This window comes from Physeter macrocephalus, chromosome 10 (assembly GCF_002837175.3).
Source record: "Physeter macrocephalus isolate SW-GA chromosome 10, ASM283717v5, whole genome shotgun sequence".
In the NCBI taxonomy this organism is placed as follows: Eukaryota; Metazoa; Chordata; class Mammalia; order Artiodactyla; family Physeteridae; genus Physeter; species Physeter macrocephalus.
In genome coordinates, this window is record NC_041223.1 from 20,535,308 (window position 1) to 20,551,873 (window position 16,566).

General features: G+C 35.7%; 1 protein-coding gene across 10 annotated transcripts in view; it reads right to left on the reverse strand.

The window, feature by feature from the left end:
- Positions 1-16,566, reverse strand: part of UTRN (utrophin) — a 517,905-nt gene that overhangs the window by 88,493 nt on the left and 412,846 nt on the right. For all 10 annotated transcript variants that reach the window (XM_055087454.1, XM_024122697.3, XM_024122701.3 and 7 more), the window contains 4 exons: positions 16,187-16,455; positions 10,056-10,202; positions 7,288-7,366; positions 4,156-4,216 (listed from right to left, as the gene is read on the reverse strand). In XM_055087454.1, coding sequence (XP_054943429.1) covers positions 4,156-4,216; positions 7,288-7,366; positions 10,056-10,202; positions 16,187-16,455 — 556 coding nt within the window. The remainder of the gene's footprint in view (positions 1-4,155; positions 4,217-7,287; positions 7,367-10,055; positions 10,203-16,186; positions 16,456-16,566) is intronic.

The window sequence follows — 16,566 nt, forward strand, 5'->3', positions numbered from 1 at the left end:
AGAGAACAGGAGGCAGTAGGTGCATAGTGGTCAAGGGTTCAGGCACTGGAGTCAGTCCCTGGGTTTGAATGCCAGCTCTTAGATTTCCTGGCTATGTGATCTCAAGCAAGCTGTGTGTGTTCTTATTACCTAAGCCTTGCCTATAAATGGGGGTAATGATAGTTACCTGTACTTCACTAGGCTACGGTGAGGATTAAAAGAGATAACCCCTGCACAGGATTAGCACAGTAGCTGGCAAATGAATATTCAAAACATCTAATTTATTACAATGACCACTATGACTATTTATTATTATTATTTTTATTATTATTTTTGGATCAAAAAGAGAAGCAATGAGTTTTATATGACTAATATGACATATTAAGAAAATTCAACCCGACTTCCCTGGTGGCACAGTGGTTAAGAATCCGCCTGCCGATGCAGGGGACACGGGTTCAAGCCCTGGTCCAGGAAGATCCCACATGCCGCGGAGCAACTAAGCCCGTGCGCCACAACTACTGAGCCTGCGCTCTAGAGCCCACGTGCCACAACTACTGAGCCTGCGCTCTAGAGCCCATGTGCCACAACTACTGAAGCCCGCGCGCCTAGAGCCCGTGCTCCGCAACAAGAGAAGCCACCGCAATGAGAAACCCACGCACCGCAACAAAGAGTAGCCCACGCTCGCCGCAACTAGAACAAGCCCGCGCGCAGCAATGAAGACCCACGCAGCCAAAAAATAAATGAAATTTTAAAAGAAAAGAAAAGAAAATTCAACCCAAGGCTTTTATTCATCATTCCCTTCACACCTGAAACTCCCTGGATGTTAAGTTTTAGTTGAGGAAATGAACAACCTGTAGAAAGCACAACACATGACCAAAAATTTACAGAGAAAGAGATCATGCTTTTACGGTAGACTTTTGTACATTGTGAAGGCAGCAAGAGCCATTTCAAATTTTCTTAAATTTATGGAACAATGAGCTGTCATTGGACTATACTAGAAAAGAAAAATAATTAGATCAGCTTTGGAAAGTCTACCTTAGATGCAGCAAATATCATTTAAAGATATGAGTTTCAACTTAAGATATTATCATAGAGGGATTTACACTACATAGACTCTTACGGTTCAGATCTATATTGTATCATTTCTAGAAACAAATGAGCCATGGAGCCATGGCAGTACACCTCAAAATATTACTAATGAATTACCTAGAGAGAAAGAAGTACATTGGGGAGCCATCCAAGTATGTTTTAACTATCCTATAAAATTAAAATACAAAATAAAAACAATTTGTCCTTCCCATTCTCTGCTATCTTTCTTGCTATATTCTGGCATTAGAGTATATAAAACTATATACTTAAATATTGAAAATATCTAATATTTCTACCTGAAGATTATTTTTTTGTTGGCCAAATTAATACATCCTACTATGCTCCAGGAAACTCTAGTTGCATGACAATCATGCGAAATTTGTTTCTAACATTTTTCTTCTACTTACTCGTGCAGCCATGCAAAGGGAAGTGTATATTAAAAGCCTTTTCATTCATCATTTACTTGCTTATTAATTTATTTGGGAATTAAATTTTGTTTTCATAATGATTTTTCATCTGGAAATACTGGCCTGTATAATCTTCTCTCTAGTGACTGATGTTCCTTCTTTATGAGGAAATAAACTGTTAGGTTACACAACAGAGCAAATAATGAAAGAATCTGGTTAAACAAGTTTTCTAAAAATAAGAGAATTCACTCTATATACATGGGCAGATTTCTAAATATTTGACAATCCTAAGGCATTTAACACTAAAATTTTAAAATATTTAAGAAAATCCAGTCTTTCGCTAATGATGTTGAAAATATTTCAGGATGCTACAATCCTATAGGTTACATTAAAAATATTGGTCATCAATGTATTATATATATTTTGAAATGCTGATTATAGTGCTCTAGCCAATAAGATGCCAGATAAACCAGCTTTCACTCTACCTGTCTGCCCCATATGAACCTTGTAGACTGAGCAAGGATACAATTCTGCTAGATCCTCTCAAAATTATAAAAACACTGAATTAGTGAAATTCTAACTTAGACAATGTAATTCTCAGTCACATATAACCAACCTGGACATATAGAAATTCCTTTTAATAGTAATGCTGAAATGACAGATGGATTTTTTAAAGTGCCAAATCAAATAGATAACCATTGCATAAACATAATCAAGCAACAGATTTAAAATTTGTTTTTCTTTTTTTTTGGCCATACCACACAGCTTGTGGGATTTTAGTTCCCCAAACAGGGATCAAACCCGCGCCCTCCACAGTGATGGCAAGGAGTCCTAAGCACTGGACCGCCAGGGAATTCCCGAATTTAGTATTTTCTTTACCTAGTAAGAACAAAAATATGCCTCCTGGATCCAATTTACATTTTTTAAAAATCAGATGATACAGAAGTCTAGGTCAATTCAGTTAATTAATTAATTTGATTAATTTGCATGGACTTCTAGATTTTGTATAATACATATATTAGTTTTCTATTGCTGCTGTAACAAATTACCACAAAATAAATGTCTCCCTGAGCTAAAAACAAGGTTTGCAGGGCTGTGTTTCTTTCTGGAGGTTCCAAGAGCACATCCTTTTTCCTTGCTTTTTCCAGCTTCTAGAGGCTGTCTGCATTCCCTGGCTCATACCCCCGTCTGCAACTTCATATAACCTAACCTATTCATATCCAAGGGTCAGGATGTGGGCATCTTTGTATGGCCAGATTCTGCCTATTGCAGCACATCAGATTTATACCAAAACCTGTAATATTCAAGTCAATATTCACCCAGCAAACTGAAACTCTCTAATACTATAACTGTTATTATTATGTAGAATATAAATTAAAATGCTTTAAATTTGGATCAGATGATCACATCTTTTCTTAATAAAGACGTCAATTTGCCGAGCCTCTGACTTCTTTCCCTGCGTGCCTGCACCAATTTGATACTAATCAACTGCTTTGCTACCTTATACCTAAATTTATCACAACTCAGTACATGGTAGATTATACACTGATAAAAGTACTAAATTCTCTTAAGACAATGTAACATATATTGCTTATTATATTTATTATGTATTCTGGCAAAATTATTTATTTTTTTAAATCTGAGGATACATTTCAGACCACAATAAAAACTTCATAGGAAAATACTATTTCTAAACATTTTGATTTCACACACAAAGAGGGATACTGGAAGACCAGATTATTAGTGTTGGCATGGATTGTGGAGATACCACATGCCATTTTAGAAAGGATATAAAGGAAACTTGGCCCAGAGATATTCACTTGACTCATGTGAGGTCACAGGACTAATCTGAAACAGCGCTGACTCCTGATTACAGTGAACATTCTTTTCATAACTAGGCCACCGTTCAACTTATACATAAAATAGATCCAACTACAACTCTTATCACCTTTATCACATTGTAAATCAATAATTTACATCTCAAGGGATCTCACAAGATGAATTTTATCATTCTGCCAATGACAACACACAGACTAAGCCAAGGATCAAATCCTATGCAGACCTTATGTAAATTATACAAAATTTATAAAATGTTACATAATAAGGAGAAACTTACTATGTAAAAAAGGAGAAACTGTCAAGTTGACAACAAAAATGCTGGATAATAAACCTAATGTTGCAGATAATTTCCGTAAGTCTAAAAGAACTTGAAAATATTGAACTTTTTAATGACAAAATACTTTCTTTTTGGTGGATTAAAATGAGAAGAGTACAAGTACTTTTTAAATGCATTTTCTGGGAGACACAAAAATGGCTTAGAATCAATCCAGTTTGAGAAACATCATTATGTCAAGAATATTTAGGAATTTTGTCATTTTCCCCAAATATTTTAATACCTGCTTTATAAAAATATCAGCTAAATATACCTATAGCCTCACCTAATGAATTACAAATATCACTCCGAGTTTTAAAGTAATTTCTTTCAAATATTAAATATATATTCTTTATATCTTTATAAACATAGATATATAATTTCCTTCATAGAATAGGACTGAAATCCATTTTTTAAAGTTACTTCATAACTTTGACACTTAACAACTGTTGATAACTTAAAGCCTCTTAAGTTATCAACATAACTTTATTTTCTTGGTATCGTAAAGGAGAATTAAAATCAACTTACTTGATGTAATAGGGCACTTTATTATGTGAAATGGATCTTTGCCATGGCAGCTGGACTGAAGCTGAAGAAACAAAGGGAGGTTATTGGAAACGCTGCTAGCCCAAAAGCCTTATGTCTTAATGCAAAACAACTGAACACGTTTTACAGCAAATTCAATGAGAACTGCTGGATTCCTATAATTATGAAATCTGCTAGGCCAAACAAAGAGTAGCTTTAAAGATTCATTTGAAGCAAGGAAAGAAACAATACAGTCTCAATTTCTAATGCCAGCTCTAATTGAATCTGTTGATACAAATATTTTTAAATATCAAGTTTTATTGTTTACAACAATCAAAAATTAAAATTTAGTGCTATCTGGAAATTGTACTCTGTATATACTTTGATTAAGCTAAAACCAAAATTAATTTTACCTGGTATACCCAGATTGTAAACTAGATTTCTTAAGACTGAATTTTCCAGATCATTAATAACACTCTTCACTTTGCTTCATAGTCACAGGAATAACTATTTAGGACAACTGGCAGTTAAAGAAACTCAATTATATGAATTTTCAAAAGGGAAAATTAAAATAAACATAGCCAAAGGGTTGTAAAGAACCAAGGCAATTATCTAGATAGAAGAATTCCAAATACTTATTTTCACCTGAAATGCACAGAAAATATAGTTCCCTACTTTTACACTAGACATCACTATGATTGAGATTTTATGTTTTGTTTTATTGAGGTACTAACTTTTCACAAATCCATTTTCTCCTTTTTAATAAAAATATTCTTTTCCTACATTAAACCAATTATTTTAAGACTTATTAAGAAGAATTGTACATATGTATCTAGAACTATTAAGGAATTTTGGTAAATGAACTAATAAGCAAATTTAAATAAAACTTTGCAAATATTACTAGATTCTCATATAACCAGTTGTCACCAATTTTTCTTTCCTGAATATGGTATCATAATACTATCTTACTAATGTGTAGCATTCTAAACTTTGCAAAGCATTTTCAAATACATCTATTGATAAGGAAGGCAACTATGAGGAACTAAATATTAGAGGTGAAATTACTTGCCCAATAAATAAATGGCTGAGCCAAGACGTGATTTTAGGATTTCTGACCATTAGTTCAGCAATATTTCTATTCAACAAGTCTTCCTCTCTTTATAAAGTATGAGCATTCCCTTCTCCAACTATGTCCATGAAAGTATAAACAGCGGATGAAAATGTGGAACTAGGTATATTAAATTTCTCATTAGAGCCAACCTCGTTTCAGCACTGGCACCAGGCTAATAGGTCAGTTTTTATTTTGTGCCTAACTAAACAGCCTCCTTTTATAACCATGGCTAAAATCCAAGAAATATAATAAAGCCAAAGATTCTGAGCAGCAATGGATAACAATTATTAAATTTATTAATTGGGATTTTGTTTACACGTCTCCATTCATTTTAATAATTGTTTTGATTTGAATAACTTTGACCTCCTTGGACTGCCAGTGCTAGGCAATGAAAGGCAATGTGATTGAGTTTCACGTTTTACAAGTTTCATTTCCTAATGAACAAGAGTTTGATTTTTATTATGAAAGAATGGTTGTTAGGTGAAAGTGTTCAGTTTCATCAATACTAATGAATACATATGCCTTAGAACTATAGAATCTCAATTACTTGTTAAATTTCTCTTTAATTTGGTCTTAGCATATAGCTTTACATTCTATAAAATTAAGTGTAAGCAATCTGGAGTTAATTCATACCTAATGAGTATTCTGCAAGCCCATTTATTTCATCAACATTGATAGTATCCCAATGGAAATGCATCCTGGCACCCAGGTAGACAGTACATTCCAGGAAGGACTAAACATCACTCTAAGATAGGCTACCTAAGAGCTCAGGTGTGTGAAACAGGTGTGTGTGTGTGAGAGCGCGGGGGGGCAGAGAGCGAGAGAAACACTAGTGAGCGCTAGTTTGAGCACTAGAGAGGCATAGGACAGCAAAGTCAGGAAATGACTGATGAGGATTCTTGAAATTGTGAGAGTAAGAAAAGCCTGACCTTGAATTGAGGTAAAGCAGATTACCAACCATGACAAAGATTAAGAGAAAATATAAATGTAAGCAATTTAGTTAGAAGACACGATATTATTACTTCAGTTTTCTCTATGGCTATAGATACAAAGGTACCATAATTGGGAAAATAAGCTTTGCATTAAGTTTCAACCTTCACTTAAATTGAATTAAACAAAGTGCTTGCTTACATATGTTTGCCAGAGAAAAGGAAAGGAAAGGAATGAACATTTAGTGAAAGCATTTGTGCGAAGAACTGTGTTAGGTGCTTTGTGTAACTTGATCCGTTTTCTTATTTAAACCTCAAGGCAATCAGAGGAAATAAGTACTATTATAGTAATTTTAAGATAAAGAAATTAACTTTCAGGGATTCACAGGCCTGGTAAAAGGCAGAATTAATATTTTAATCTCAATCTGGGTGACTCTGAATTCTACATTCTTCACTTTCCTTAGCAGTGAGTGATAAAGTAGGAGCTCAAATTACTTATTTAAGATCTCATGAACAGTCCCTAAAATGAAACATTTCAGTTGGAGACTACTGCCTAAAAATCTACATATGCGGGTTTGGCTAAATCTGCAATACTTAACCAGAAGAAAAGCCAAGTATGATTGCAGTGAGCCTAATAAACCAAAATCTTCTCAAAGATTTGTGGGAAGTAATTTTTTTTTTAAATTTTTTACTTTTTAAAGCTCCAGGTGCATTTTAAACAAATATGTACTTTTTAAGGAGGGAAATTAATTTAAAATTTTAAAATATAAAAATGATTTCTTTGTTGTGAAAAAGTTCATAATCTTTGCATATGGCATAGCAATGATATGATACTATTTAGATATTATAACAGATGGTCCAGTGAAAAACCCTAGCTAAGATGAATTAATTTTTTGCTTCACTTCAAAGACTTACCACGACCAGATTATAGAAACAATAACCAATAAGCAATCTTGTCACTGATGTTGATATCTTCTTTTATATATTCATCTGATAAATATATTTATAGCAAAGAATATAGCTTCTTGAGTGAGAGTGAAATAATATGCTGATTCATTCAATTAATGAGATCAGTCAAGTTTATTGGGTACTTACTAGAGAGAAAATGCTGGGAGGATGGTCCAAAATCTCTATGGGCTTCCTGAAGCTGTTTCAGGTGATCGTCCACAGAAACCTGCACATACACACACAAGAAATAATTTGATTTCAAAACAATAACCTTAATAATATCCTTGAGTTAAGTATTATAATAAATGATGCTACTGCCCAAGATATGATTGCTGGTACAGACTCCTTTGTATCTGGAATCAAAATATTGGTATGAAAATAGACTCCTTCTGACATCAAGTAACAGTAAATAGTGCCAGGTACTCTTCCAAGTAGTTTAAATGAATTAATTCTTTTAACCCTCACAAAAATCATATTGGGTATTACTCATTATTATCATTGTTTTAGAGATGAATATATTGAGATAGAAAGAGGTGTCCAAGGACATAAAGTTAGTATGTGGCAATGCTAGTATTCATACCCAGCCCATCTGATGCCAGAATCTATGCCTTAGTCAAGGCATAGATTGTTATTAGTCAAGGCAAGTTAAGTTATTCTACACTTAATTCAAAAGCAGTAACATTCTAAAGTATCTAAAGTCAGGATGTGGTCATGGGGTCAGTGGCTACTCACCTCTCTTTTGTAAGGAAAGTGGTAAAAAAGCGTTATGGGGAGCAAATGAAAAAGAAGTCTAAAATACTCCAAGGGAAAAAACAGATGAATAGATAGATGATAGTGATGATGAAGACAGATAGACAGATAGATAGATAAACAGATAGAGATGGAAAGTGAAAGGACATATGAATATGGAATGTCTTATTTTCCTCCAAATTCATGTCCATCATCTTGATTTGGAAGTATTCAAGTAGATGCCAGCTGAATAATATACTCTATATATTTTTTAACCACATTCTTAGCTCTCTATATTTTGAAAATGCAGAGTTGGTACCCTGAGAAACTAATTGCAAATCAATAACAATTGCACGCAGCCTTACTGACATTTCCGTTTCCTTTTCCTGGTCTTTGTCTAGTAATGCTAGTCAGGTGTTTCGCTTAGATTGCCAATCTTATTTTCAGCTGCCTTTATTTTTGTTTTTTTGTTTTTTTTGCGGTACACAGGCCTCTCACTGTTGTGGCCTCTCCCGTTGTGGAGGACAGGCTCCGGACGCGCAGGCTCAGCGGCCATGGCTCACGGGCCCAGCCGCTCCGCGGCATGTGGGATCCTCCCGGACCGGGTCACGAACCTGTGTCCCCTGCATCGGCAGGCGGACTCTCAACCACTGCGCCACCAGGGAAGCCCTCAGATGCCTTTAAATGGAACGTGTGTCTCTGGCTCACTGGGCACCTCTAGTTTCTCCTGGTTAGCTATTTAAATTACATTAGCAGGTACTTTGTTATGGCCAAAAAGCATTCAAACACCACACTTTTATATTCCAGAGGAGAACACAAGATGCTGCTCTTGAAATTTAACACTGTTGTCTGCCAGCATAAATTGTGCGCCTCTTGTTCAATCAGCAGCTAACATCTGAGCTCGAGTGGTTACCAGGCTCAGGATGAAAGAATACGCAACCTTTTTCATGCATAACGTATTCCCTGACTTCCAATCTCTGCAGATAGTAATAACAGAAGCAGAGTGGGAAGGGAATCAAGATGGACCACAGGAAGACCTACATGAAGATAATGAATTAGAGAAAGGGAGCAGAAGAAATAAGGAGTACAAATCAAGTGCTTCTGTGTTCTCCTCACTAGAAAAACATGTATGAGTGTAACAGATCCTGCTTTACTAATCCCAGATTATTAATATTCTTTTCTTTTTTTTTAAAATAGTCTTTTCAAAGACAGAAAAGACTGTCTAACCCTATATACTCATTTATTACCTCTTCAATTTCATGAAGAAAATATATAAACCATTGGGTGGTTCAACATTTGAATTAATTCAGGACCTATCATGCTATAAAATATTATACCTTTAAAATAAAATGATTTTTTTATGTGCTACCTCAAAATTACATATTTATCTTGTTATATATCACATCATTTTAGGTACAAAATATAGAGAAAGATTAGTAAGAATTATTTTTTCAATCTTCCACTTAAACTATCCCACTACTTTTCAGGGGGAAAAAATGATTACTATGACTCCTAGAAACTGGCCACTAAATGTGACAAAGCTCCACAAAGACTGAGCCAAAAACTACTGACTGGCACATGTGGTGACTTGCAAATGCTGATACTTAGTTAACACTCAGGAGGACTCTTCTTGGTTTGGCTTTTTTAAATCTGAGATGCACAAGCTAGGCCTAGTCATTAGAACAACTGCATTAGAGCAACTAAGATCTAAGGGCTAAAGGTAAACACCACTACAGTAAAGTATGCTAGCTGGAAAAAATGAGCAAGATACCTAAATACCAGGCAGAGGAAGAAGAAGGATGGGGACTTTCTTAACTTTTCAAAAGAAAAAAAAAAAGAAAACATGATTAAAGTAAGAAAAATGACTCCTTTATGAGCCATTATGGAAAAAATGTTCTGTGACCTACTATAGGTTTCAATTACTGTGATTTATTTGACCTTTTGCAATTTTCTAAAAATATCATATGAAGAGAACATCATAAAATTACATTAAAATCTATATTCATAAATAAATGAGGCCTTTGGGTTCAAGATACTGAAAGACAACTGATGTCATCACAGGTTAGAAATCCATTATAGAATGCAACCCATAAAGAAAGAGAAAAGGATCACAGGTGGTAGAACAGAGAGGTAGGGCTTAAAGACCAAAATGTAAGCCTGCATTATGAAGAGGAATCAGCTGACACCTGAAAAAGTTTCCATCGCATATTAAGGTCATCCAACTGGCGAGACATCTTTAGAGATGGGTGCAGGTCAAGTGGAGACAACTGACTGGATAAATCATTCACTGTTTTAACTTTTAAGTTGATTGGTGCAATTTCTTCTCTAAATGCCTGGAAGCAAAGGACAAGAATAATGTCATCAGAAAAGAATATAACAAAGGCTAGTATTCCATATTTCCTTAAAACAAACAAACAAAACAAAACACCAAGACCAGCTAAGAGGCCATCAACTATAGCTGCCCACTCAATAACAGCTGACTCAACTCAGGTCTTGAGCAACCAGGACCACCAGCCAAAGAATCACCCTGTATAAGCTAGAGAATCTAAATAGATGCACAAAGAGAAAAATTATAATGCAAACTCATTTAAATGATTATGTATTTCCTTCAAATTTTTCATGATAGGCAATTTAATCTGGAAAATGTTTGCCACTTTTATCCATTTTACTAATTTCTAGTCTTGATTTTATCTTTAATTTTCTTTCATATTTTCCTTTTTTAATATGGATACCTTAATATTTTTTCACCTGATGCAACAACTTGATTTGAACTCTTTCCATTTAAAATTAAGTTAGAAAGTGGCCAGTAAAAAAAAGCTTTCCTAACCACAAAATCTATGCACATTATATACTCATAGATTTATATGTTTATATATCTCTTTCAAAATCATTTATGACCTCTCTTTGCAGTTAAAGGTAGGCCACGAAGAGCAGGGTCTATCAGAAAAGAGGTAAATGAAGCTTAGAACTGACAAATTACAGTTCTGAGCACAGTAAGAGAGCTGTTATAAGTGGGGATTGAAGGGGTATATGTGAAGAGGGGGAAAAAAAACAAAAAATATTTCAGGTCAATGACAGTGATATGTCCTGTGAGAATGAACAACAAAATAATGAAAACACTTTCTCCTTTCTCCACATAATTCCAACCCCCTCTATTTTCATGTATCCTTTTCCCCACAATGTCTTTGCTTAGATCCGACCCATCCCTTAAAAAACTCACTGGAGTGCCCGACCCATTGGGAAGATTTCCCAGAGGTCTTTCCCTCCCCAGCCCTAGCTGCAGGCCCCGCCCATGTGCTCCCCAGCATTCTACCTGCCATCTCCAACCTAGCCAGGATTTCCAGGCTGCACATCTCTGGACACACAAATCAGGTTTTACGGTGGGAGACATTCTTGATTGTTTGGTGTCATATGAACCACTTGTTATAGATTTTAAACATCATTTCTTATCAGAGCTCTTAGTTCTTGGTATTGTCAGCATTCATATTTTAATGCCCCCCCACCCCCCACAGAATGGAAGCTTCTTGAGAATGGACAATCTCCAGTACTCAGCACAAAGTTTGCAATACAAGAGGGGCAGAGTTCATTTCTAATGATGAAGGCTCAAAAAATGGTACTTGAGGCAAGATTAAGCCAATATGGAATTGGGAACAGAACTGGGATATTAAAAGAGAACAGCATAGATTTAACTCTTTGGTGTGTCAAAAATTAATCATGTACCAAACTTACAGGTATTAGGTGTTATCAACATACTATTAGCATCAGCTCTCAAATTTCATCATTTCTATAATCTCCACCCCTTAAGAGACTAGGCCTATGTCTATGAGCTCCCTTTCTTCTCCTCTTTCATCACTCCAAGTTTAGCTAATGAATAATAGGTATCAAAGTGCTCTGAAGGCTATAAAGTTTTATTAAAACACTACAATATTAATTTGACTTCCTCCTTATGCTTATAAAAAGAAAACCTCTCTAACCACTTCCCAGTTCCTCCTTTTATAACATGTAAAGGCTAGAAATAATCATTATGGTTGGTAAACATCAAAATAATATTAAGAAGATGACCTTATTTTTAAAAAGAAAATTAATTTTAGGTAAATCTGAGAATATGTTTCAGCATTTCAAAATTCTTGAATATGTCCAAAAACCACGAGGAAGGTCAAGCTGGAGAGTCAGAAGAACAGATCTGGAGCCCAGAGACAGAGTGAAAGATACGGACTTTGGGGGTAACTGTGTAAATGACACCCAAAACAGCGAGTGAGCATGGAAGTCAATGTACAGAAAGAAACATCACTAGAACCCTGAAGACACCAGCATTTCAAAGTCAGGCCTGGAGAAGGACATTTGGGATTCAGCTGTAAATAAATGATGCCTGAGGTTGTGGGGTTAGGTAAATTACTCTGTAATATAGCATAAAGAAAAAAAAATTAAGAATCAGGTAGAAGAAGGGAAGCCCATGAAGTTGTGAAAATTGCTGCAGCATGGAAGGAGTTCAGAGCTGTGATAGTTTTTCTTCATGACTGCAGATGCTGGTCTTTCATGGATGACAGAATGTGTACAAATAAACAGATTCACAAATACAGTTCAATGAGAAAAGCAGATATATGATAACAGAGACATTATAGGTCTAAAGAATTCATAATTAATATAGAAGCATGGGACAGAGAGAGGGGTGGGAAAAGAGAATTTTTCAGTCTGGACTTTGAAAAGACCTGAATGCCCTCAAATTCAGTTCGAGAACAATTACAGAACTCAAATCTTTCAAGGTTTCTTCAGTTATGACTTTACACCATACACTAATAATCAGCTTTTAAAATCAATATCTTCGTATTTTGAAGGTATTAACGATTAAAAATGAAATGCTAGAAAGTATTCTCAGATTTATATAATTTTAAATAATAACCAGTTTTATTTCAAAAGATGGTGACAGTTTTTTAAAAATTATAACTTCAAGACAGATTTTTTTTAAATCTTATAGAAGAAACTTTTTTTTCCCTCTATAAAAATAATGCTTTTTCTCTTACAAGCCACAGGTAAAACCATTAAAAGTCCTTAGACAGGGCTTCCCTGGTGGTTCAGTGGTTAAGAATCTGCCTGCCAATGCAGGGGACACGGGATAGAGCCCTGGTCCGGGAAGATCCCACATGCCGCGGAGCAACTAAGCCCGTGTGCCACAACTACTGAGCCTGCGCTCTAGAGCCCGCGAGCCACAACTACTGAAGCCCGCACGCCCAGAGCCCGTGCTCCGCAACAAGAGAAGCCACTGCAATGAGAAGCCCACGCACGGCAACGAAGAGTAGCCCTCGCTCATTGCAACCAGAGAAAAGCCCGTGCGCAGCAACGAAGACCCAACGCGGGCAAAAATAAAATCTATAAATTAAATAAATAAATAATAAAATAAAATAAAAGTCCTTAGACAAACAATGCATTTTAGGTTTAATTTTGTTTTTGTGGTCCAGTGTTTTATGGTAACAAGGAATCTTTCTATTAGGAAAGTTTATCTTTTGGTTTCTAAGAGCTCCAAATTAAGGGGCTTTCTAAAATAAAGCAAATTTTTAAATGGTTTCAGATCTGTTGTATGTTCTGGTATAAAGAACCAATTTATCATGTTTTGGCTATACTTTCCTATAAGAGAATAAAAATCGATGTGGTTTTCTTTGCTATAAAAGCAGAAGCATCTGTTAGTGTTAAAGGTGCTAACTGGCAGCCCGTTGGCAGATGTGAACCCCAGCCCTTCTCCTGTCAGAGGTGTGAATTCTGCAAATAAGAATGATTAAGGATAATTTTAGGAAGTTAAAATTATTCGATTACCCTAAAAGATTTTGTTTTCCAGTTGCTTTGGCATATTTAATAATATTTGGCAATAATCAGAACTTATTTTTACCTGCCTATAGCTTCACTGGGATTGGGGTATACTTTAGAGCACATGTAAAACACCCCGGACTTTGTGTCAATTTTACTTGGTTTAAAGAGACTTGCGTTTTATTTTCTTTTTTCCTAATAGGACGTTAAAATATCTTAATCCACAGTTTATTACTTTGTCTTAAATACTAGCTGTATTTTTCCAAGCTTTCCCACATAAGCAGAAATTTAAACAGAAGGATTTGGATGCAGAGATGGGTAATTTCTTCAATCAAATGGGATTAACAACTCCCAAATTTTTAGTCCAGATATAACTTCATTTTTCCCTCAACACTGGTCATCCTGTATTAAAAACTGATGCTTTCAAATTCAAATGGGTAAATTCTTGCTCCAACCAAGAGGCATTTTTGCAAACCAATAGAACATGCTCTTTGTAAACGACTGGCTTAAAGATTTTCAGTGTTTAAAAATCACCTTTTAAAATACAAGAAGTGTGCAACTTCCAAAGAACCTATCCTAAAAGGTTTTATTTTTAGTTTATTTTAACTCAGATTCAATTATGGAAAAGTGTTTTGGATACTACAGTCACAGGAAGAAGCCTACTTAATTCACAGGGTCACTGGAAACATGTATATTTACAATGAAAGATGGCATCCCAATACTCTTTCAGTAATAAAAAGTTTTGGTTGAAAATTTAATACGTAGCTTTTAAAGATTCAAATTCAAGTAGTTGATCAAAGTTAAGCTTAATTACATTATTATGAATGAGGTCTCTACAATGAAAGAGAAGAGCAAGAAAGAAATCATGAAAACTCCACCACTTCCTAGCTGTGTGGGCTTGAGCAATATCGGCAATGTCATCATTTGTAAAACGGACATAATAATAATACTTATCAAAATAATAATAATAATAATAATAATAATAATAATACTTATCTTGTTGGGTTGCTGGGAGAATTAAAAGAGATACCAATGTAAACTGGCTAAGAACAGTTCCTGGCACATAGTAAGCATCAGTAAATGCTATCTATTATTATTATTCCTATGTCTACATATATATTTATTTACTCATGTAATTTGCCTGAGTAGGATTCAGTTAATTTCCTAGACCTTTCTTCTCTTTCCTATTCAGCCAACATGCGAAACAAAGGGATAGTATTATCCAATATCTGTGCACATAAGATGTATATCTTTTGCAATAAAAATTCCATTCATGATATTGTCAGTCTGATTTTTCATCTGTTTATCCTTTGATTTGATTCATGACTACCTAGTATATAGTTTACTATGCTACTAAAAACCTAATACACTCTAAATCTGTTATTTGTGTCTTTTATTGCCTAAATTCCATTAACTGCTTTTCTGGATATGTTCTACAATACGGGAGCCAAAGGGAATCTAGACCAGAGGTCTAACATCCTTAACTTTGGGCAATACCTGATTACAAACAGAATTTATAGCTAAACTAATTCTTCATTACATACTCAGGCAATAAGATATAATTAGCAGATAAGAACTCCCAGGAAAACAGTATACTTTTGATTAAACTTCTAAATCCAACCACCGATTTAAAAAGGAACCTGCCAGACTACACCATGTGGATGCCATTCTGTAAGATCCAGGCTGTGAGAAACACTGTCAAAGAAACAATTCAGTTTCTTCAACAAATACATTGCAAAGAAAACAAGCAAAAGATAAATGAGAAATCTGGAGATTAAAAGGGACTTTAAAATATTCTTACAGGGACTTCCCTGGTGGCGCAGTGGTTAAGAATCTGCCTGCCAATGCAGGGGACACGGGTTCAAGCCCTGGCCCAGAAGATCCCACATGCCGCGAAGCAACTAAGCCCCTGTGCAACAACTACTGGGCCTGCGTTCTAGAGCCCGCGAGCTACAACTACTAAGCCCGTGTGCCACAACTACTGAAGCCCACGCGCCCAGAGCCCATGCTCCGCAACAAGAGAAGCCATTGCAACGAGAAGCCCGTGCACCACAAGGAAGAGTAGCCCCCACCTCGCCACAACTAGAGAAAGCCCGCGAGCAGCAACAAAGACCCAACGCAGCCAAAAAGAAAGACCCAACCTCAGTAATATAATTAAAGGTCCTCTGCTGTATTATTAAAAAAAAAAAAAATACTCAACTAAAACAGGTAAAACTAACCTATATTGTTTAGGGATGCACAGCTGGGTGAAAACGTGTAAAGAAAAGTAAAAGTAAATTATTGTAAAAGTCACCTCAGTCATTATTTTGGCGGGGAGGGGGGTTCTGATGGTGAGGGTCATATGGAAAACATCTATTATGTCTGGAAAAGTTCTATATTCTGATTTTGGTGGAGGTCGTAACAGTGTTGGCATTATAACAATCCCTCATAACAGTTTATATATGTGGCTCTCCTTATTTGTGTTATATTTAACAATAAAGGATTTCTTAAATCCTTTATCTGAGGCAGGGATGCTGACCATGGTTTTCTCAATGTGGTCTTGCAGCGAGTCGATGAGCAAGTCTCCCACAGGCTTCCAGCCATTCCGCACGGCCTCCGCCTCCTTCAGGTCAGCATCCAGGTCATCCATCGCTCCCTGCAGGTCTCTGAGCTTCTCCAACGCCTTGTCCACTTGCTTTTGCCAATTGCTAGTAACAGCATTTAGACTTTCCCACTTCTCTTTGACTTCAGAAGACTGCTTACGCATGGCTTTGGCAATCTTTTGGGCTCTCTCCTCAGGAGTCAATTCTGTGATTAAAAAAAAAAGAAAGAATATTTGGACGCTTGATCAACTCTACATTCTTAGAGCCAAGTGTGAATCACCTTTTGAAGGGTTGCTACCAGTGTACGCTAGCCAGG